We start from the raw sequence: 23,606 nt of genomic DNA on the forward strand, positions 1-23,606 counted from the left end.
GTAATTCAGGGGAAGTGATCATTGGGAAAAAGGAAAGAGAGAGAGAAAAAAAAACAGCACATAATTATTCGGATGAAACATCGTGCAGTTGACGGTCTCGCTAGTTGATTATGGTGGGAGTGTCAGCCAATGATTGATGGCGCAAAGTGTGGATGATTTGTTGGCACCGACAGAAGGTGCACGCGTGAATTTGGAGGACTTTCATTAATGAGTAATCCATCCATTCACTAGGAGTACATCCGCTCGGAATTCCTCTATTCTCAAGGATGAAAAGACAACATTATTACAGTAGTATAGACACTCCTGCCTACTTTAATGCTCCCAGTGGAACCAAATTTTGTTGGCATTTGATTAAAAGCAAAGAAAAAGAAAAATGATTTTGCACATGTGCAAAGTCTTTTCTAAAAGATGGAGCTTTGTGAAATGAAAAATAGAAACAAGAAACCTGATATGGGTATGAGGAGCTAATCCCGCTGCTAATCATTCAACTCTCATGTTGATGCGAGTGTGGGAGGTTGTGACCTATTTGGCATGTTTCATGATGTGATGGGGGATTAAAAAATTAATCCAAAATAGAATTAAGTTTGCTAAAAGTGAAAGAGTGTACATGTGCGTACACATATGTGCATGAAAGGGGGAGGGTAAATCAATTTCAGAGAAGGGAAGTAATGTTGCCAGATAGCAAGGCGATACAATATGAAGTGTGCCAAAACTCTTTGGAAACTTGAAACCCCTCGGAGCGAACAAGAAAGAAGTACAATGAAGGGAAGTAATCAAACTCCTCTTAATCATACCAAAGTATCAAGCAATCAAACCACACCCAGTCAGTGTGATCTTATAACCATAGTAACATTGTGAATAGGCCTAACCACCTGTTGACAAATGTGCTCTGCCTGTTTGATCCCATAATCTGAAGAAAGCAAGTACTTGAATGTCAAGTCATAGTTGGCTAGAGTCCTCTCTAGATCAAAGTTGATGTGATACATCTCCCTGATGAAACCATAGCTGATACAAACCAGAGTGTGTATGTGCTTTTTCTCTAAATATGGCTGCAAGCATTTACTGTGTGTACTGTAGCTTTTTGTTGCCTGGCAACCCAAAGAGCAGCAGAAGACAGCCTCAGTAGTACTGTAATACATTAATAAGAGGAAGGAAGGATAAATGGTTTATTCGCTAGACTGCATGCAGTTGAAAAGGTGGAAAAAGAAGAAAAAAAAAGGTGCCACGATTAATCTTCAGCCCTAACCCTCTGCTGTTTTTTAGCAACAATTATGCATCTAAACTTGGACCAGTAAATTGGAACTTCCAGTCAGCTAGTTGGGTCTTGCCTAGAATAGACGTTCAAGTAATCGATTTCAGCAGCCGTTCTAGAGAAAATTTCCCCCCGCACAGCTGTTCCAGGTCAGGCTAGATTTGAAACCTAAGCTGTGAAGTCTGGCTGTGAACGCTACACTTGAATGCCACCTACGTCACCCAGTTTCACCCAGCGACAAAAGAATGTGTGGGAACGGTGTAGAACAGCTTTCACTCAAGTGTGTGTGTTTTGTTTTGGGTGTTTTGTTTTGTTTTGTTTTGTTTTGTTCTTTGATGTGTGTTTTTGCATGTGTATCATTCTGTCCATCTGTCCACCCATCTGTTTCTTTTTTTCCTACTGATTTCCTTTACCATGGAATCCAGTTAACATCCACGCACAAAAATTATTGCAATAGGTAACCTTAAGTCTTTTTAAATATCTCTCTTCTTTAAAAAAATAATCGGAAAGCTTCATTCAGAACCAAACATGAAATCCAGCCTTTGCCGTGTAAGTCCTATTAAAAACTGCTGCATGCTGATTGGTTAAAAGTCAAGCTACACTTGATTTTGCAATTCATTATCTACCCTTGCTTCATAATATTATCTCAATGATTAAGGTTCCAAGGTATTCTGCATGCCCATTTGCTGTTGTTGTTGTTGTTGCTGTTGTCATCATAGTCATTGTCATTGTTGTCACGATTGTTGTTGTTCTGTGGCGTATTGGTACACCTTGTATCAGCTGTTCAAAGGGGGAGTAGTTGTTATTCCATACCAATTATAAGAGTGAACTGATTGGGCATGAACCAATGTATGACAGTGAGTATTGAGGCAAGCCTGCAACCCGAAAGCTGGGCTGATCTGGAGAATAACTGGTATTGTTGACACCATTGACAGGCTGTAGTAGCCAGTAGCAATACCCCCTGACAGGTGGAATTAGCGTGATTTCCATCCCTTGCCTTTTGGCTTCATTGATGGTTTCCTCCCAGCCAAACCCAAGGCCGGCTCATGTCAAAGCGGGGCGGCATGGTACCCCCCTTCCCTTCATCAGATCCAACAGGACGTCCCAACGGCTTTGTCACTCTCCATCCCTTTTTGTCAAGCCTACACTACCTCCCATTAGCAGCTTTGCAGACTGTTCCATTTCCATTCCTCCTTCAGCAATTAATACAGCTACCTATAAAGAGTCATATGATGCCATAAGGTGAGATCCCCCTGCCTCTTCAATAAGTGTGAATTCACAGTGGAACTACTCCTTTGTGTGAAGAACTAGGACGTCTGTTTGCGATTACACCTTGAATTGAATGCTGCTTGGCTATTAGCCAATCAGAAGCACATGTCCTGTTCAGATGCTATCAATCACAACTTCCCTGTTCCTCTTTGTAGCTTCCATCTTCTTGTTTTGATAATTTGATCATTCTCTAGAGAAAAAACAACAACAACAAGTAGAACAACGCAAGTCTGCCATAACACACCTGTGGACAGACAACCATCTCAGCTCCCTTCCCCATCCCCCTGACACATGTGTGATGGCAGACATGTGGCACTGTTGGTTTGGAACCAGAGAGTTCCGCAGGTGCAGTGAAAAAGTGCCAAGAGAAATGCTTTGTCAATCGTATTCTTGGCTTCAACCCAGTGATGGCCAATGTTGAAGTAGAATAACTATGGTATGAAAATAATTATATTACACATCATGCTTGTACAACTTGAAATCATTTGAAATTGACTGTGATGAATAACTCTGACTCATATTTATTTAAATACAGGGTATCAGATTTATGTGTTTACATCTCTTATAAACAATGATAAATCTACTTTTGAAAGTGAATTAGATGAATTTAAAGCTCCAATGTCATCTGCAGTCTAAACTGCCTTTACATTTTGTGTGATGACAGTGTCAAAAATATTCTTCCAAGAGTAATATCCCAGCCTTATTCAGCCTAGTTCAGAAACTCGCAAGAAAATGCTTTCATAATTTTGTGCTCTCAACGTTCAATGTTGTATTTATTTCCTTTTATGAGGACGGGAGCAGGATAGAGACTTGGATATGGGCAAGGGGTTTAGGGTGGGCTGTGGTAAGGGGAAAGAAGAGGCCTGGCTTTGGGTAGGCCTACATTAGTTTGGTAGGGTGGGGAGATGTGGGCTCAGGGAGGGGGTATTACGTACTAGGGGATGGGTTTTGGTTTTGAAAGGAGTGGAGGAGGGAAGGGGTGTTGAAGCTCAGTAGCAAAGGGTTTGGGAGGGGTGTAGGGCTCATGACTTTGAGGAAGGGGTCAGGGAAGGGGTCTGGTTGGGGTATGGGGATGGGGATGGATAAGAAGCTTGGATAGCGGTGGGAGAGGGAAGTGGGATCGGGGGATGGAGGGGAGCTTAATGGGCTGTCAGTTTGCTTTACTCGTCAGGACAGGTCGCCGGGCCGGGCTATTTTTGGGGGCTGTTTGTGACTCTTTGATATTCATATGACAGTGAATGAAAATCCTCCCCATGAGACTACACAGAGAAGGTCACAGGATTCTTGTCATTACAGGCATCCCAGAGGGTACCTGTGCTACTCTTTGCTCCTCTTTTCAATGCCTCCTTCTCCAATATCCTTTTTTTTTTTCCTCTGTCCATCAGTGTTTTCCTGTCCTCTCTCCTCTCTCTCTCTTCCTCCATCCTGTTTGTGTCCAGACTTTTATTGTGTTTTCTCTTCAAACTCTTCCGTTTCCCGTGTCCCTCGTTCTCTTCTGTTGCCATCCCTTGCAAAGTTGCCAAGTCGTCCCGAAATCTTTCATATCTCATTCATGTTCTGACAAGCAAATTAAAAGCCTCCCCCATTTTGGGAATACTTTCTGCCTGTAGGGATGCATGTGACTTACAGGTATCTCCCCGATTATTCTTTGGCACCTCTGTGATTTTGATGTGTGAAAGTTGGCAGCTCTGTCAATTGCTGTCTCATCCAGTAGTCCCACCACCTTTCTCTCCTACACTCATACTTCCATTCTGATAATAGAGACAAAATTTAATTTTGTAGGCTGTATGTGTGTGCATGCCAAAATGAATGGGAACATGTTGCGATGGTTATTGAACCTGATCGCGACTGGATGATGAACATGAAGAATAGGCCCAAGAAACCAGCATTTACCTGTTACTAAACAGTCAGATCATACAGGCATGAGGTCAGGGTGGCACTCAGATATGTTCAGACTCAGTCCCTTGAAGTAACAACCTTTCATGATCACTTTGGATCTGTGAGAGCTCTTAGTAATTTCAGAGAAAGAACAGTCTGATAAAGTTTGTAACAGAAGAACATGAAGGAATAAATAAGCAGAGGAGTGTGGCTTTAGTTGTATGTATATATGGATACATGGAAGACAAGTTATTGAATATAGGATGAAATGATGTGTTAATGTGTTCCCTATAAGTTTCTGAATGCCCCACAGACATTGTTCAGCAAGCAAGCCGTCATTTAATGGCTCACTCTGCAGCATTGCGTGATGTTGGTTTACAAGCGATGCTGGTACAAACACCAAGCTGCAGATACCATCTTCCTGAATCTGTAATAAGTCGTCTGCATTTTACAGCACACTCATCCCACAGCTCTCTCGGTGATCATGTTTTTATCTCTGCGATCAGAGGGGGGCTTCTGATATTTGAATCAGATTGGGGGCATTGTGGATTTTGCAGTATTCAGGGGAGTTTGTGGGACTAGCACTGAGGAGACAACCTCCCTTGCAGACAGCTGTGGGGATGATGATGATAGCTCCAGACGAGGCTTCAGAGACTTCTTCAGTTAAGCAGGCCAGATTACCCATCCCTCCCTCATTAAGATCTGCTTGCCTCTTAGCTCAGCTGCGCCACATCCCACATCTGCAATAGCAAGAAATTAGTCTTCATTACTTCCTGATAGTGAAGTCCACATATAACATCCCTCTTTCCTCTCCCCCTACCCCCACCCCCACCCATTGACAAAAGCAGAGCTCCTAATAATGTGTCATGACTCTTAGGCTCACAGATTTGAGTTCCAAAGCAGATGTGTGCACATTATGAATGTTTCAGGGACAGATGAATTTAGCAAGACTTGTCTCATTACGTTCACCCTAATGAATGTGAAACATCTGTAATACACTTTGCCATGTTGGTAGCGCAGGTTGATGATAATTGATGATGATAGTGTTGATGATTGATGGTGATGAGGGTGGTACTGATGATGATAATGATGATATTGATGACATTGACAACGATGATAATGATGGTGGTGATGGTGATGGTGGTGTTGATGATGATTATTGAGATGATGATGATCCATGGGATGATGATGTGCCTGTGATATTTTTTGTGCAGGTGATGACGTTTGCTCAAACATAACAAGCTAACTCCACCATTTGTTTGTCTTTTTCCCCCTAGATTTCCTTTTGTATGTAAAAGAAGTCAATGCAGTTAGGGAATGGTATCTTTAGGAAATTTTGCAGTCATTCTCCCATCACTGAGAAATGCCCAATAATACCATAGTTGCAGCCTTCAGTATTAACTGCAGGACTCAAGACTGCATTGCACACATAACTGTACAATATTCAAATATGTAGAATATCAATTTGATGCATAGTGTACCATGTGCTGTATTTTTTCGAGTGACACATTCATGGTTGAAATATTTTGGTGATGTCAGTTATATCTTTGTGGTTGCAAAAGTGAGCCAAGAGACAACACTTTGTATTAAAATTACCAATTCTTTGTCACTGATTCACAGCCCAGTCACTAAAGTGCCAATCTTATGTGTTTACTTTCTTTGCAGGATAACCTTGAGTTCCGAATCCACTTACGATATGAGTTCCTGATGCTAGGTATTCAGCCAGTGATCGACAAGTTAAAATTGCTTGAGAATGCAACATTGGAGAAGTAAGTACATGTATATACCTGTACTTTAAATGTATGTCACATAAATGTTCCTCAAAAGAAAGTTGGAGGAAAATGAAAGAGTGAGACAAAAATTCCACTCTCACCTTAACCCATCAAGTCCCAATGTAATGTTTAGTTGCAGAAGTTATCATCTCACATTCATTAAATTGGCAACTTTGAATTTTTCTGCTTGTATTTTATCAGAGAAAGATTTGATGAAACTGGCTCCATTCATTAAATCTGTCAATATGAGACAGAAACGGAAACTTGCATCTTTGTATATGTGTTACCAATGGATGAATAAGTCACAAATTTAGTGATTCAGTGGCTTTTGATTTATGCAACTGAACAATTACATATGAACTACAAATCGCTCCTATACTGGAGAAAGATTAGATTGAAGTACATGTAGTCAAATTCATTAACTCTGCACAATATCGGAAATAAAAATCTACCAAGTTTAGACAAACATTAGCTTGAATCTTCTAAAATGTATTGGCACTGGATTGATTTGTCACAAATTTAGACATCTATGTTGAACCAGGTATAGTGTTTCAGGTTGTCATGTTTGATATATTGATGGATGTCCTTCGATGTCATTTACTCAATGAAAGGGGCTGGCACCCTGTAATGAATGAGTTGTGTGACTGTATCATGTTCTGTTGTTGAGGTTGGATTGCAAATGCCAGATTTTTTTTTTCTCAGGAGCTGTACGTATAACATATTTCAGTACATATTCCTTTCTTGTATGATTTGTGATGTATGGGGAAAACCCCTCTTTGAAGGATTGACTTTATTTCCCTTCCAAGTTTTACAAAATCATTTGGAACAGATATGACTACATGTACCTTGAATCCTGAGTAAATTGTCTATATACACAACATGTCCAACACTTGTTACACCATCTTTTATGTGAGATAGAAAGGAATTATACTGCAGTTTAAGACGTTCTGTTGTCTTCAATCCTGTTTTTGTTTTTGTTTTTTAACGGCTTTGACGGTATCAGACACTTGACATTAATTGGGTGTTGTTGTTTCTCCCCCACAGACATTTAGATTTCTTTGAGTTAGTCAGAAATGAGGATGAGAGGGAACTTGCCAAGAGGTTTGATATGGTGAGTAGGGATCATCTATTTAAAAATGAAAAAAAAAATCTATCCTATGAATGTATGCATATATGTATGTATGTATGTACATTGTATGTAAATGTTGTATGTATGTATGCATTAAAATTAATAGAGACATTAGTTGATGAACGAACAGATGAATGAATGTATAAACAAATGCAAGAAGGAAGGAATAAAGGAAGAAAAAAAAATAAGGGAATAAATTAATCTAGTAAAAGCAGAGGGAGTAAGTTGATTTTTAAACAGAAAAGTTTCATGTTAATGAATTAGAGCATAAATGATTGAAAATGTGAATGAATGAATATATAACTAAATGTAATTTTGGAAGAAGAAAATCTATGGAAATGATGTGGAGAGGGCCTGAATAGTCTGTTGCCCACAGGTTGTAATCTTTCATGATTTGTGTGATTGTTACTAGCTAGATTAGATTACAATGTTGGATACAGATGTAAAAACATTAAGGATTTGGTCATCACATACAAGTGTGTAACAACTGTCTGCCTGTTGGTCTGGCCAGGTCCATGTGGATGCAAGAAATGCCAACAGCATGTTTGACGTCATCAAAAAGAAGATTAGTCACACCGAGGCCTACCCCCATCTCATGTCGGTCTTACAACATCTACTGCTGCTTCCAAGTAAGTCATCACACAAATATCAACATTAATATGATGCTTTTTCCGTCCTTTTCTTATTTCTAGGATCTTCTGTAATTTCACAGGAAACTGATGATACTTGAAATTTTTACTCAAAGGAGTGCCGTGATTGTACAAATTGAGAAATGTCACAGTGACTGATCTCACGAGTATTCATTCTATTTATGTAATATGGTTCCTGTTCCCCCCCCCCCTTTTTTTTTTTTGACCAGTACTTCTATTCTGTAAAGCAATCATTTTTCAGTGTTTAGTGTGTATTTATTTTTGACAACCTTTTATGCAAACTGTGATGCTTTTCTTTGCTTGAGCAGAATGTGGAAATATGCATTGCCGTATTTGGGCAACGTGAGGTCTCTCAATAGATTATTTTTGATGGCATAATGGTACAGATGCACATTCAGTCTTTGGCATGCAGATCACCATTCCAAGTCTGTGAAGACTCAGAGGGTAGATAATAGCTTGCAGTGTATTTCATCCCTCCAACAGGGATGATGACAAAATTCTGAGTAGCTTTAAATCAAGCTTTTCTGATATGGATGAAAAAGATGTCACTGAAGCCAAATGATGTATGTAGATGAAATTTCTTCAGAAAGTGAGGAGTCAATGAAATGCCCCATTCTTTTGAAACATTTGTATACTCTCAGACCAAGGCAAGAGCATCCACTACTGGTCTCTGGTCGACCTCTTGCTGCAACAAATCGTACTACAGTTTGATGACGGCGGCGATCCTGACGTCTCGCCGTTCGACATCAACTTCAAGGACGTCATCGAGAAGGTCATCAACCAGGACGTCATCAGGCAGCGAGAGGCGGAGGAAAGGGAAAGAGGTAACCCCGCTCCATCCAGATTTTCCGTTTCAATTAAAAATGGGGTCTGAGGTTAGAGGCTATTGTAACTACAGTGTATGTCAAGACCATGCACCTGTCGGCTGTGCCACTTAACTCTACCAGTGCCGAAAGCATGCCTGTCATTGTACAATAGCCACGGCATTCTTCCTTTATTGGCGCTGTGAGTGTTAATCTGGGGAATGACAAAGCAATCTGTGGCATTGCTATACAAGTTGTGATGTGTAATAGGTCAGTGACCCTACAGGTGTTTGACTTCCTCTTCTCTTTTACATACTCTGATGACCCTCATTGGACTGTGTTTCAACAATCCATTGCTATAGTAAGAAGTGAAACTGACTAGTCTAAACTTTTGTTCATATTGACTGTTTTGTGAAAATTAGTGAAACTTAACAATGTCATAACATCCTTTCATAATTTTCGTCTGAATTCAATAAAATCTTTTACTTTGTGCTTTCAAAATGTTGCTCTTTCATATAAGACCACCTTTTAACTGGTCCTGAATTCCCTTTTAAATATTCCATGATGCAGTGTCTTAAAAATGGTATCATACTCTGCCAGGTTGCTATGATATTCTTTTTGCTAGCATTTGAAGGTAATATGCAAGATCAGGCAAAAGTAATGTAGTTGGCGAATGGGTTTACAACAAAAGCCTTTTTGTTAAGGCTCAAATTTTTCTGTGAGGTTAGTTTTCTACCATAATTTCTGGATGATGCTAAATGAGTGATTTTTTTTTTTTTTTATCTGTAACTTTTTCTTGTCATTTTAATAGAATATGTGGAACTAAAGGAGCAACTTGAGAGAAAAGACAGAGAATTAGATGGCAAGGAGAAACAAAGGGTAAGAAAATAACTCCTTTCATCAGCTAATAAATCTGTGATATTGTACTGACGAGCTGTGTTATGATTTCTGCAAATGCATGGTGTAAAAATGTGCCAGTGGATGTAAATATTGATTGAAATATGTGTTAGTCAGGAGATGCAACATATAATGTGAACAGAAAAATAATATTCCTCTTGTGAATGTTGTCAGTTCTAATCATTAGTGCTGAAAATCAAGTCCCTGCAATATATTGAGAAAAAAAAGCCTTTGTTTTGTATTGAACTTTGGTTTGTGCATGATTGTCAGGGGGAAAATGGTGACAGACTAGAATCAGATATTTAAGGAAAAGTCACAGGAAGTGTGAGCGAGACACCATGCCTAGAATAGAGGGAAATTTGTCAAATGCCAAGGAAAGAGAAAATGTCCTACTGCCTCTGAGGTTGGGCAGGAGAATGGTCTGATGTTGCCAAAAGTATCGAGGACATTTTAAAGGGAAGTTGGACATAACTAAGTGTCCTTTCTGTTTGAAGGTGAGCCAAGAAAACATTTGACAACAGTGTGTGGGCTGGAGAGTCTGCCTGGAAATGAGTTGTCATTTACTGGGGGCTATTTTTTCCCTTTTTGTGATGGACTTGGCTGCTTCTTTGTTGCAAATGTAAGCATTTTTTTTTTCTTTCCTAGTCAAGCTTGGGATGAATGGCTCCTGAAGAGGAACCAAAGATTCTTCAAAGAAAGAATGTTTGACTAAAGCTCTTAACCCATGGGATGCTAACTACATGTGTATTTTAGATAAAAGAAAAAAAGTGGAATAAAAGCTATGCATACATGGGGGGGGGGGGGGGAATCGGTAATGCAGAAAAAAAACCAGCAGTGCTGTTATGCATCTAGACAAAGCATTGGGTAGAATGTTACGAGTAAAAGTGCTTCTAATGATTCTTTTAAGATCTAGTGTCTTTTAAGACTTAGTACACTTTCTGCAAGTTAATGTAAAGTTTGCTCAGCTGCAGTACCTCTGGGTATTTGGATTACACATGCTATTTAGTAAAAATGCAACAACGAAAAAATTCAGAGCAGTGCAAAAAGTTAATCAACAACAAAAAAAAATGTAGTATAATGTATTCTGCTTTAGATATATTGGTAAGTTCTTTACAAATCAGGGGTTGGTAAATACATTTCGGTTCTTTGATGGAATCTGATCATATTTTTAATTACATGTAATTGTTAGTATTAATATCAGTCTGCTCGTGCTTTCACTTCATGAATATGATTTTGCCTATATGTTTGTCCAACTTTGTTTAATTGTAGCTTCTCTTTCAGCTCTATGTCTTTTAATTTGCTGCTCAATATCAAATGTATGATTTTATTCTCTTATTTTGTTTCATCCCTACCGTTGCTCACCCGATTTTCACGTCTAACCCAAATTACAATGTCCACTGTGTCCTTTTCTTCTCCATGTTTTAAATAGTTCTCACTGTCTCGCTTGAAATGTTTCTTATGACTCCGGTGTCATTAACTCAAGAGCAAAACTTTCCGCTATGTCGCCATCTTTGCTCAGTATTTCCTGTGTACTATTGTTTTTATTTAGAACTGTAATTCCAAGGCATTTACCCTTGTTTATGCCAAAACAATTCAATGTTGATGTGAAGACATATAGCCAAAATAAGCTGACACATTTGTTATGAACACTAATAACTTTTAGAGGAATAAATTGGGCGAAGATCCAATGTATGTTTTCTGCAATACTGCAAAATTTACCCCCAGCAAAAAAAAAAAAAAAAAATGTCTATCAAGCTATTCCTGTTCATCTTCCCAATCATGTAATGATTGTGTAAATATTCCTCAAAATTGGCATATTCTTTGTATCATTTGATGATGCATTTTGTTAGCTTCTAGAATCAATCTTCTTGATATCAAATATTCCATATTAGCAATTGAACTGACAATATAGCTTTGAAAGGAACTGTGGTTAAATGGAAAGGTGTATTGCAATTTTCTGCTACATTTAGCATATATATTTTTTTTTCTGAAAGGTTGCTATTAATGTTTAGAAACTTTGAGAAAGTTAATTTGCTTAATAGTAATGAAGTCAAAACGGAAGAGCAATGAAAATATGAGAAATCAGACAAATATAAAAAAAATTGCATTAAATTTGTATGTTCTGGTCATGGAATGTTACTATAGATAAATGTTTTCTTGAACAAAACAGTTCCCCTCAGATGTACTCCAGATTATGTCAAAGACACTGTGTCCATTTCCATAAAAAAAATAGGAAAATCATCCCAGATGAAATCGACACTTCATTTCCAGATTCCAAAGGAAAATAGATTTTCTGTTTTGTTTCAATTTTTCCTACCCAAAATGAGTAAAAATCACTCTGCCATTGAATGATATTAGTCTACATGATATAGCCATTTTGAAGGATCATGTTTGAAGATTATTAGATACAAATAATAAATGTGCCATCATTTGTCTGATTTCTCATAGTTTTTGCTGGTCTTCTGCTTTCGTGCGACAATTCCACTCAGAGTAACTTTCTCTCTTTGAGAGGAAATTCTTGTCTGAACTCAATATAAATAATGTGATCTGGTGCAAAAAAAGAAAAAAAGAAAAAAAAAGGCCAAATCAAAAGATAGGGTTAGTCCCCTCCTGTCAGAATATCATGTTGCTAGACTCGACGTCATCGTGAGTTTTTGCTCTTGTACGTATTGAACCTCTCTTTCTCTCTCGTTTTAACCCCAGTGTTCTGTCTTTTGCTTGTCCACTCCATCATCTATCTACATTTTTATTTTGTAGAATGTGGATTTTCAGTCAATGTCATTGGTGGGTACAACACCTTACATTCACACCTTTTTCCCCGCAGCATGCATCACCATTTCCCCCATTTTGGAATTGGTTAATGTGACTGTGTTAATGCTGGTGTGGCTCTTGTTCGATTCTTACTAATGTCGATGATCACCTGTTTAGCTTGTTCTCTATTTCCTCTTTCAATTTTCTATTGCCGTGTTCTTTCAATCCCCCAGTGCAAACTTTTCTGCAGTCATGCGTTAGACAAGAATTAACATTTTGCAATTTCTAATCAGATTAGATCAAATCATAGTGTACATGGAAACATCCACAAATGAAGAAATTCATATGTCAAGTCAAATCTAATTGTTAAGAGTGTTAATTGAATACATTTTGTTCAGTCTGAAATATTTTGCAGCAAGTGTAAGATTAAATTCATTAATTGCATAGCCAAAAACACAGGTGAGCTCACTTGTAACATAAGCAGGCAATAATCAGAAATTAAGGTCACTCTTTGGAATTTAAGATAATTGTGATGTCTTGTCGTTTGTGACGTTGGAAATTGGCGATAAAGTCGTGTTGCACACTTGGATTAGAGTACACTGTGTATGTGACAGTGTTTATCACCGTCAGGGAAAAAACAATTTTGCAACAAAATTGTAATTGTCAGTGGCATGATATTTCAAAAGCTAAAATGTAAACGGAAACTGATGTTCTCACTAAATCAAGGTTTCTGTCAAGCATTGTTTCAGAAATCACACCTCATTGTGATGTCCAAGAGTGTTATTATGAACCAAATGCTCATAGCTTTTCACATCTCACTGTCTGCACCTGTGTGACTATCAGGCCCACTCATGTGAATTTTCTGTGCTTGATCCCTTTTCATATAAATATTGATTACAGCTGCATAGTCCACATAGAAAATTACAAACCCCTCTCTAGTAAAATATGTCTACCTCTATCCTTTTCTTCTCTCTTGACAATTTTTCATCAGTTATTGCTATTTCTTAGTCGCTTGCCAGCTCTGATGTAGTGATAGCATTTATAAAACAAAAATATTCATTGAACTTTCATATATTGATGAAATCCTGCTCATTACAGGCTGATTGCTTTTTTCAGCTTTGAAACAAATTTTCTTACAGTGGTCATCTGATGCATACCATAGCACTGTGCATTGCTGCTATCACATGAAATTCCACTCCATTTCAAATTAAATTTTATAAGTAGAGTGAACTCAAACTAGAACAGTACAGATAAAATTTCTGTAAAATTGGTAAGGAACAATATATCCATTGCGTGATTTAGCAATGATAGCTTTGCAGGGGAGAAGGGAGTTACAGTTGTTGAGTTATTGACAAAAAAGCATGATGTCGTATTATTTCTGCATACAAACCAATTAAAGTTGTTAAGCAATTACAACATTCCCTTGTCAATTTTCATATGTGATTGAGACTAATGTATCAGTACTACAGTATTTTACAAAAATATTCCTAATGTCAGGTTTTTGCAACTTCCCACTTTTTTTGGTCCAATTATGTCAAACGTTGACTTTTGTATTTGTTTGACTTGACTCTGTTTGTAAAAGTTAAGGTGAACTGAGAGTGGAGTATCCTTTAAATACTCGGCCTAATAGAGTGATACCATACATAGGCTTTGATGTAGCATCTTTAGAGACACAAAGGCGTAACTACCAAAGCTTTTCTGCAAGTGTATACCGTTTTGCTGGCACTAGTTGTACTACAAGCCAGTATTCATACTGCTTGTGAGTGCATTACTGTATATTTTTTCCTTTGAAGATATGTCTTCTGAAGGTTTTGTTTTTGTCTTGTTTTGTCTTGTCTTTTTTTAAACTCATATTTTAATATAATATCCTCTTAAATCATATGCTTTCGAGTATTAATTTTTACTACTGCTTGCAGCAAAATATAGCTAAAAAGCAGACACTGACAGTAAATTTCTTTTTTTTTTCAATTCTTCTTTGGAATTTTTTTGTAACATTTTGTATTGACAAGAGAATTCTTAACATGCTCAAAAATTTTTTACATCCTAACAATATTTCCCCAGCCAGCTAAGCAACTTTGGGTTGTTGTTGTTGTTTTTTTTTTTCCTTCTATTTTGACAATTTGGTAATTTTCTTTGTGTTATTACATACAAACCTAATGCTGCACTGTTTGCTGTATTTTCAATTGGAAGAGTTGAAGTAAGAAATTGCTTGTTAGTGTACATGTACATTTTAAAAGAGAGTTATTGCAAAGATTTGAAGTGGTCTAGGTACATGTAAGTGAGGTTACCTAGGGGCATTTGTTTTTCCAGCACATCCACAAGTATTGTTGATATATATATTTATGTTTCATTTCAGTGAGGTTAGCTAATGTGGCCATCTAAATCTTGTTATCAGAGAAATAAACATGTTGGTAGGGGACCCCCAATGGTCTGTCATCCGTTGCCAGTGTTTCCGCGAGGGTGTTTGTGGGTTGTTTAATGCAATAACAGATCGCATGCCTAGGTTACAGTCATCTTTCCTTTATTTCTGGTGGGCCCTGGCAAAAAAATTGCATGATTATTGGGAGAGTAAGGAGAGAAGCCATCTTTCCTTCTCAGTAGTTCGAAGATTTGGGTTGCCATGCTACCGGGCATCTCTCATAATTTTTCTGCTAAATCCATGTGGAAGAAGAAATGGTGGTGTTATTGGTAGCTACATGTAGGTAAAAGCATACATTGGTCAGATTCAGAGGTGCATGACATACTTTGCTGGTGCTCCTGGCTTTTATTGCATAATGTGTAGAAAGCCACCCGCAGAACGGCTATCAAATGCGTAGTTTGGCATACAACCTGAGCGATTTACAACCTGTACCTCTGCGACCTGGGTATTTATATGAATTTGTTTGCTGTTTAATGTTTATTTTCTTGTAGTAAATCTTGTTCACTCTATTGGGATTTGAAGTGTTACAACACATCATCTGACTGTTCAATCTATTCTAAAGATTCTGGCTGGACAGATTTAAAGTTTGCCTAATAGAAACATTCAAGCTGTAGGCAGTCGTTCTTTTGGAAATGCCATTTCTTGAGAAACCCTTTTTTGTTGCAGGGTGTCTGTGTTGTCTTGCTACAGACCCACTGGAAAATAGTAGACAGGCATAACTATGAAATCAAGATTGAATGGGTTAATTCAGAGTTTATTTGAATTTTAGTTTCATGCAGCCTCAAACCTCCCTTTTTTTTCAAATTTTTGGAGCTAAAAAAAAAGATTTAAAAAATGTTTTATTTTTTGTTGAATTTAAAAACATTTCTTACATGACATTGTTTTGTAGCTCAAGACAGCAATAGCCCTTGTTTGTTGCTTCTAGCTATTCAGCTTTGCTTAGCAAGAGACAAGCATATGCAAAGATAGTTTAAGCCATCAAGTCCCAGAAAACCTGTTTCTGTGTTTTGGTGCTGTATCTTATAATTCAATGAGATGAATAAATACAATTTAATAAATTGAATGAATAAATCAATAAATTAATAAGTTTTTGCGCCCATTGTTCTTCACATTCAGTTGTTTTATTCAATAGTTGCAGCACTCTCTAAATCCTCTTCATCAGTAGATATAAAGCTGATCTTAATTGGCAACATACATTTGATGAATAAAGTGGTGACTTTGTTATGAATGTATATTTTACATGTATATTGTGCAGATATGATAAATTTAATAAGTTCCATCTTTTTTTTTCCAGTTTAAAATATGTAATGAAATGTAGAGGTGCCAATTAACAATGACAAGAGAAGTTTTTCTGTCGCAAATTTCCCCCGGGACACGATGGGTTAAGACGGAAGTGAGAAGATGTTGCATGACCTCCTTGCCAAGTTTCGGCAGAATGAAATAGGGTACCCGGTAGTTCATCTCAGGTCTCCTGAAATTTTGCTTCATATCTCCCTTTTCAGCCCAGCTATTCATCCCCACCATTATTCTGATATCACCACACTTGCCCTTTAATTCCCTCCCCTTTCCTCCAATTTATTGTCAAATGCTTTAATTACAGTATTTTTTTTTTCTATTTGTCGAGTCAGGTATGTGAGAGAACTTCAGTTTTAACATTACAGATAGTATGCAATTTGAAAGCAATGAATGTACGTGTACTCTTCGTCTCTTCCAGAAACTTCAAAATCAAAGAAAATCATGTGCTGGCGAATTTTGATAGCATTGTTGGCAAGAGATTGCATGCTGTCTACGCTAAAGAAATGCCACTTGGTTTGAGTTATCTGTATGAAATATGGTGATGTGGGGGAAAATTAGAAACTGTTGATATCCATGACAATGGGATATCAGTGGTTTGATGTTCAGTAGTGTAATTTTAGTTTCTGATGGGTCTTTGTTACAAATGTAGTATCCTCAACCCGTAAGGAGGGTTAGAGATAATACATAGAAACATAATGTTGCCCAAACACACTGTAACAGAATTTGTCTCTTCCAATTTATGCTTGTCCACCAACCCTGAAGAAATTGGTAAATTGATACTCTTTTGCTTGTGATGTGGTGCATATGCAGCAATGCTATCCACACATTTGTGTGCCTTGTGTTTTCACCTTGCTGTTAATTTATCACTATCTTACTGAGGTGATTGCTAATTATGAGTTAATCCATTCTACAGGATTTCACCATGTTCCATCCTTTGGTTTGATGATTCCATATTTTTCTCTCGTCTGACTGCTGATTTATTCTTCACTGCTTATTTCAATTTCTTCATTTACCCAGTCTATTTTCAAGCAAGGCTCTATGACTGAAATTGTTCATTTTGTTATCACACCAATATGATTATGAAGGCATGATATTCAATCAACTTTTAGTTATGCCATATGTCAGTGTTTGGTATTGTTTGGAGGCTACATTCATGCAGTGCATGTAAGCCCTGGTGCAAAGTTTTCAAGTGTGCTACAGAAAACACAGCAAAATGTATTGTACATTCAAAATGATTCACTGGCTGTCAGTTTCCACAAAATTCAGACATTTTTTGGTGTTTATTTTCAAACTTCAGGATTCAGTACACACATTACTATTGACTCAATATCTTTTACTATGCAACCATTCTAATATCCAACTTTTTTTTTTCTTAAAGTGGCACAGTGTTCGTTGTGCAATGAATTTGTTTGTTTCCTTTTTTGTTGGTGTGTGGATATTCACCTACACATGAAATCACTGGTTGTCGGGCAATATGCAATATCTGTAGTATTAAAGAGCAAAAGTATTGCTCGATGATAATCAACGTAACTATGCAATATGCCAGTTTTTATCTTATTATTCTAACTTGTATTTTAAGAAAAGTTTGCAGTGCAAGAAGGTAGTATTACTGTAAAATTTTTGATGTGATATGTCATGGAAGCAACACTTAGAAAAGTCTAGAATTACTGAGATCTTTTTGTATTTGCAAATGGAAGAAAATTGCTCATTGGAAGTATATCTGTAACATTTTAAGATACCTCCTCATTAATTGTAATTTGTTTGCAGAGATAACAATTTTTCTGGTTATGTGTTAATTTCATAGGTTCTGTGAGTCTAGTATATTCTGCCAGATATACATTGTATCAGCACCTTGTTGCAGTATTTGATATGTTGCACACAGTGTGGACGCTTTATCCATAAAACTGCTCACAAAGGTTGTCACATGTGTGTGTCATATGCATATGTTCCCATCATGGCTGCATCACTGACGAAAGTTTTGTCCTCCGACTGGTTACTTTCTGATTTATAGGAGGAGGCTATGGGGGCCCTGACAGCAATGCAGGAGAGATCAGAGAAACAGAGCTACGACTTGAGCGAGTCCAGAAGACAGTGCGAGTCATTACAGCAGCAACTAGCTCAGCTGCAGCAGATGGTAAGGGACTAGTAAAGGGACTTCCTCGTTTTTCACCCCCCCCCCCCACACACACACACACACGTACCAATCAGACACATGGCAATAGTGGCATCGTACCATGTGTATTACCCCCCACCAGGGTCCCACAAACCTACTAGCTCATCAGCCCAGGGCAACTGAAGCTCACTGTTGGGCAAGTAGTATGAATGTGGCACTTTTGCTGTTCAAAGTGATGGGGCCTTTGCCCCCGAATGTCCACTCTAATGAGGCGAGTTGGTAAACTACATTTGTATCCATTGTATTGTCATGCTCGTTCCGTCCCATTGATTTGACAAAACATGAGGTTCAATGTTTTCACCTTGTGCAAAGAGCAGGATGAAAATTCTACTGGAATGACCATCAGTGAGACACAATTTGGAATTGGTGAACAGCACTAATCCCCATCTTCACTCTACTATCATGTCAAATCTAGCACATATCATAACCATATGAAATAGGGTCTTCATCATCTCCTTTTGTGCAAAGAAGTCATTACCATTTCTGTGTCACTGTCGGAATAACATATGAATTATTTGAATCCACTGCCATAGTAATGCAGCTTAGAGGTTGCATGGAAAGGCATGTATGCTAAAGGGGCTGTAGAATCTGTCAGAAAGATATTTTGAAAATACTCAACATTTGCATGAAAGGAATGTGATGTTCAGGTCCCAGTTTCATGTTTCAGTATGTTAGATGGGGTGTGAAACTTGATTCCAGGTCAAGCCAATTGGTAGCAGCAACAAATATATGGCAACTAACTCTAGCAAGTAACCACCACAAGTTAAAGCGCATTTAATCACTTTCCTCTTCCTCATTTCTCCCAGATGGCATCTGGAAAGCACAATGGTCCCAGTCTCTCAGACGACGACAAACTTCAGAAGGGCTCAGACAGCATGTCACCAGTAGGAGGACCTCCGCCGCCGCCACCACCAATGATGGGCGGGGCACCTCCACCACCACCACCTCCATTCCCAGGAGGAGGACCTCCCCCTCCACCTCCACCTGGTTTCCCCGGTGGTCCCCCACCCCCACCAGGTATGTCCTCCTCAGACCCCAGTTTGAAAAAGTGAGTTTTTTTTCCCACTTTGTATAGTCCAAACATACTTTCCTTTTCCAAACATTCCTTTCTAAACTCAACCCCCCCCCCCCTCTTTAAGATTAGCCTTCATATACATGTACATGTAAGTGTGTTGTTTGTTTTTTTTTTGGTTTGTTTGTTTTTGTTTTTTTGTTTTTGTTTCCAGACCAAAATTTGACAGTTAGGTTCCAGTATTCATGTTCAAAAAAAAATGAAAGGATAGATGGACATGATTCAGTGTAAGCAACATTCAGTGTAATATAAGCAGCATACACTTACTCAACCACACAACTAACTACAATAGGTAGCTGGCGATGCAGCTTTCTCTTCTTCTGCTCCTAGGCTGTGGAAAAAGCTCCCTCCTCTTCTGAAATCATCACCAACACTTGATCATTTCAAACAAAACTTGAAGACTTATTTATTTTGATGTCCCTATATGTGCACTGGACTTATACTGTCACTGCCTGGTATTTTGTATATATTTTATCTCCTATGGCGACCAGGGATGACATGTCATAGCGCTTTGAATCCAGTGGAAAAGGCACTCTATAAATGTCTGTTATTATTATTATTATTATTATTATTATTATTAACATATTGAAATAATAACAATGAACAGTTTATTTCAACCCATGCAAAAGATGAGATGAATATCATTTAACAAAGTTTGATATGATGTTTTAAAATTAATGTTATTGAATATTCTACAGTCCCTTACTGCCATGTCATAGGTCAATTAGATCATACCCGATCATAGGTGTCAATTTGATACCCTAGGATTAACTTGGAGGATCATGGTGGTCTCAAGATTTCGCTGCAGATATATCGTGGCATTTCTTTGTGTATACAAGGGTTTTGATGCTTAATATCCCAAATGTGAATTCATTTGTGTCTGTCACTCCTCTCACCCCTCCCCTAGGTGTGCCAGGTCCCCCTCCAATGGGTGGCATGATGCCTGCCAAGAAAAAGGACCTGCCCAAGCCATCAAATCCTCTCAAGTCGTTTAACTGGTCCAAGCTCCAGAGGATAGAGGGCACCATTTGGCAAGACCTCGATGACGTCAAGGTATGCTGCCCTCTGGGACGATTTATTTTATCTCTATCTTTCAAGGGACTCCACTTTCATTCTCCGCATTCAGGAGCTCATTCACCAGCATGAAAGAAATTTCTCATGGGTGTTCCCCGTTTGATTTACCATTGAATCTCCTGGGCGATCACCCCAAGTGACTAGCTTGGAAAGGGCTATCAGTCTTGTATCATGGACACTGCTTCCCTGGCACCTGAAAATATGTTTTCATTGGGTACCTGTCATTATTATTATTTTTTTTTTAATGGGGGGGGGGGTTTCTCAGCAATTTTCCCTCCCCCCCCCCCCCAACCCCCCAGCTGAGTTCTCTAATTTTGCAATGTTGTGCTTTAACCATAGCATTCTAACTACCAGTAATCACTGCACCAGCATGAAACACATGTGACCCCAGAGGCGCCATGCCAAGAAGTCACTATTGATTTTAAAGTGAAGCGAGTCACTGGCGGTGCTCATATGCAATAGGAGCAGGATGTGGTATGGGTTACATTGAGCAGTTAATGTAACTATATAGTATAAAATTGGTTTAAGCAGAATGAATTAAAAATAATGTAAGATGTAAAGGGAAGTGGGACACTCAGTAGTGCTTGTATGGTAATCTACCACAAATAAAAAAAATAAAAAAAAAATGATTTGTTTCTAATTACAGTTGGAAGAACCCCCCAGTTTTCAATAAAAAATACAAGGAAATTGAATGAATATTGGGATCGTGTTAGACCGAGAAACATACTAAGTTACAATCAGATGCATTCTGCAATGGCTAAAAAAGTGGCTGTGAGTAATAATCTGTTGCAATTTTTGAAAGTTACAGACTGAGGTGTATGTCAGGAAGCAAGATTGTTATTACTGCATATTATACCAGTAGATAATATGATACACAAGGACTTTTAGTACATTCATTAGTCCATGATAAATAGACATTGCACCCAATAGATCTTGAGTATTTAAATCAGCGAGAACTTCCATTTCTAAGTGTAAGAACTGTGACCCCTAGTAATCCAAGGATGGCCAAGCCAATATTACCTTTCTCATAGGAATGGAGGGAGCTAATGCATTGAGTTTGCTTCCTTGTCATGGCTGCTTTCTACAGGTGATCAAGATGCTCGACCTGCATGAGTTTGACAGCAAGTTCTCTGCCTACCAGAAGAAGGGCGAGGATGCGGAGGAGATCACCACCACCAGCATCCGGTCCCAGAGGGTGAAGGAGCTGGCCCTGATCGACGGCCGGCGGGCCCAGAACTGCTCCATCCTGCTCACCAAGCTCAAGCTGACCAACCAGGAGATCTCCCGGGCCATCCTCAGCATGGATACCGCCGAGTGTCTTCCCAAAGACATGCTGGAGCAGGTCAGTCTCCTTCTCTCCCATCCCATCCATTCTTCCACCACTTGCCCACTCTTCCTGTCCTCCCCTCTCGGGATACTGGCTCTTGACATCCTAGCTGTTTGACCCCTAGTTCTTCTTGTCTGAATTGTCAGGTTTCATGGGCAAATACGACATTTGATGTTACAGGTGCATTAAGTGTTTATCAGCAAGAACAGACAGAATGAAACAAACAAAAAAAGAAACAATTGTGGATTTCTCTTCCACTCTATCTCTCGTATATATCTGTGTCATTTAGCTCTTAATATCCCACGAGCACTTGTTGTAGGTTTTGCAAAGCCCTCCACACTGCCATGCTGTATGAGGTACTTATTCTTAGTTCCACAAACTAATGAACACCAGGACTAATGAAATACTATCAGGTAATGATCACTCCAAGTTGCAAGTAGTGTATGCGTAATATTAGTCAATAAAAAGTTGGTTTGCTTCTTTGTAAGTGGATATATCTCTGTCATATGTGACCGGCGACAACGGTTTCAGGCAAAAGTCGGGAATTTTGAAAATTCATTTTTTTCACTGAATCACATTGCCCATTTCCTAAGCTTTGCATTGATATAAAACACTTGTATTCTTCGGCACCATAAGTGGGCATAGAAAGAGAAATAAAATGCACTTTTTAAGTTGTTAGCCTGACAAAATTGCGAGAAAACAGGCTTTGAAGATTCACCTCTTTCTCAAACAATGTCCGAGCGGCGATGCGAGGGGAGAATCACCCATCCGTACGATGGTGCCAATCGATGTTAAGCTCCGCCTCTAGCAACCACATCGCCTTCTGATTGGCTCACTGAGAGAGTCAAATTTCCCGGGCACCTTCCTCGGAGCTAAGCGTATGGAGCCGAAAAACAATGCGTTTCGCTCGGGTTTGTTTACCAGTACGTCTTTCAAGATGGCGAATACGATAATTGCACGTATGGTGTACATGTACATGAACATTGTGTATGGTGCACGCATTACGCAATGGCATCCACACGCCATGACCGTGTGCATGTAACAGGAGCGGTGGCGAATCTACACTACAAATCGCGTTTTCATTGTGGTCTTTATCATTTGCGACCTTTTTGAAGGCAAAAAAAAAATGCTAGTGCTAGCAAGGGTCACGCTTCCTGTTTGTTTTACTTTTACAAGACAAGCATATTTTGCTTGTTCGGTGGTGCTGATTAAATTAAAACAAACAAACAAACACGACTCGTTTAGTTTGGTGCCATCTTTTGACGTGTAGTATTTGAATATAATTGGTCACATGTCACCGCGCCTTTCCTCTCATCTACCTTCCATTGAGTCAGTCTGCTGTCATAATTTTTACTACTTGTACAAGTACACAAATTTGAGAATATTTAGATTTCTTTTCACACGATTATGTCATGCTACGTGATTTTTGTTTCACTTCCGTTGTCGAATATTGCGGTAGAATAGTGTGGATAGAAAGCCAAACGAAGAGCGCGCACTACAGAGCGAGCGTATTATAAACCACTATAGCAAGAACAATGGAGCAGGTAATCGTGCACGCGTGGACAAAGCATTCACAAAACGCTGCAACTGGTGTCTCCGAAAGCTGAATTATGTAAATGTATGCGACGCACCAGCCAATCGCATGCGAGACCCTGCGCCGTAGCAACGCTGGGGATATTGGCGCGGCGTTCGAAAGAAGCTCGAAACTGACGAGTGCGATCCAACATAGGGTGCTTAAAATTCCATTTTCGATAGGAACAACTTAGTCTTATGCTATGAAATTTAGTGTAGATGAAGAAAACATATTAAAGATTCGATTTCTGCAAAAACCCTAAATCGACAAA

General features: G+C 38.7%; 1 protein-coding gene across 1 annotated transcript in view; it reads left to right on the forward strand.

Annotated features, from left to right (window-relative positions):
* The window catches only part of LOC140236727 (disheveled-associated activator of morphogenesis 1-A-like), an 88,569-nt gene that overhangs the window by 59,382 nt on the left and 5,581 nt on the right, over positions 1-23,606 (forward strand). The window contains exons 8-17 of the mRNA XM_072316655.1: positions 6,065-6,168; positions 7,216-7,282; positions 7,812-7,929; positions 8,592-8,774; positions 9,565-9,632; positions 12,408-12,434; positions 18,128-18,250; positions 19,096-19,306; positions 20,269-20,414; positions 21,523-21,777. Coding sequence (XP_072172756.1) covers positions 6,065-6,168; positions 7,216-7,282; positions 7,812-7,929; positions 8,592-8,774; positions 9,565-9,632; positions 12,408-12,434; positions 18,128-18,250; positions 19,096-19,306; positions 20,269-20,414; positions 21,523-21,777 — 1,302 coding nt within the window. The remainder of the gene's footprint in view (positions 1-6,064; positions 6,169-7,215; positions 7,283-7,811; positions 7,930-8,591; positions 8,775-9,564; positions 9,633-12,407; positions 12,435-18,127; positions 18,251-19,095; positions 19,307-20,268; positions 20,415-21,522; positions 21,778-23,606) is intronic.

This window comes from Diadema setosum, chromosome 1 (assembly GCF_964275005.1).
Source record: "Diadema setosum chromosome 1, eeDiaSeto1, whole genome shotgun sequence".
Classification (NCBI taxonomy): Eukaryota; Metazoa; Echinodermata; class Echinoidea; order Diadematoida; family Diadematidae; genus Diadema; species Diadema setosum.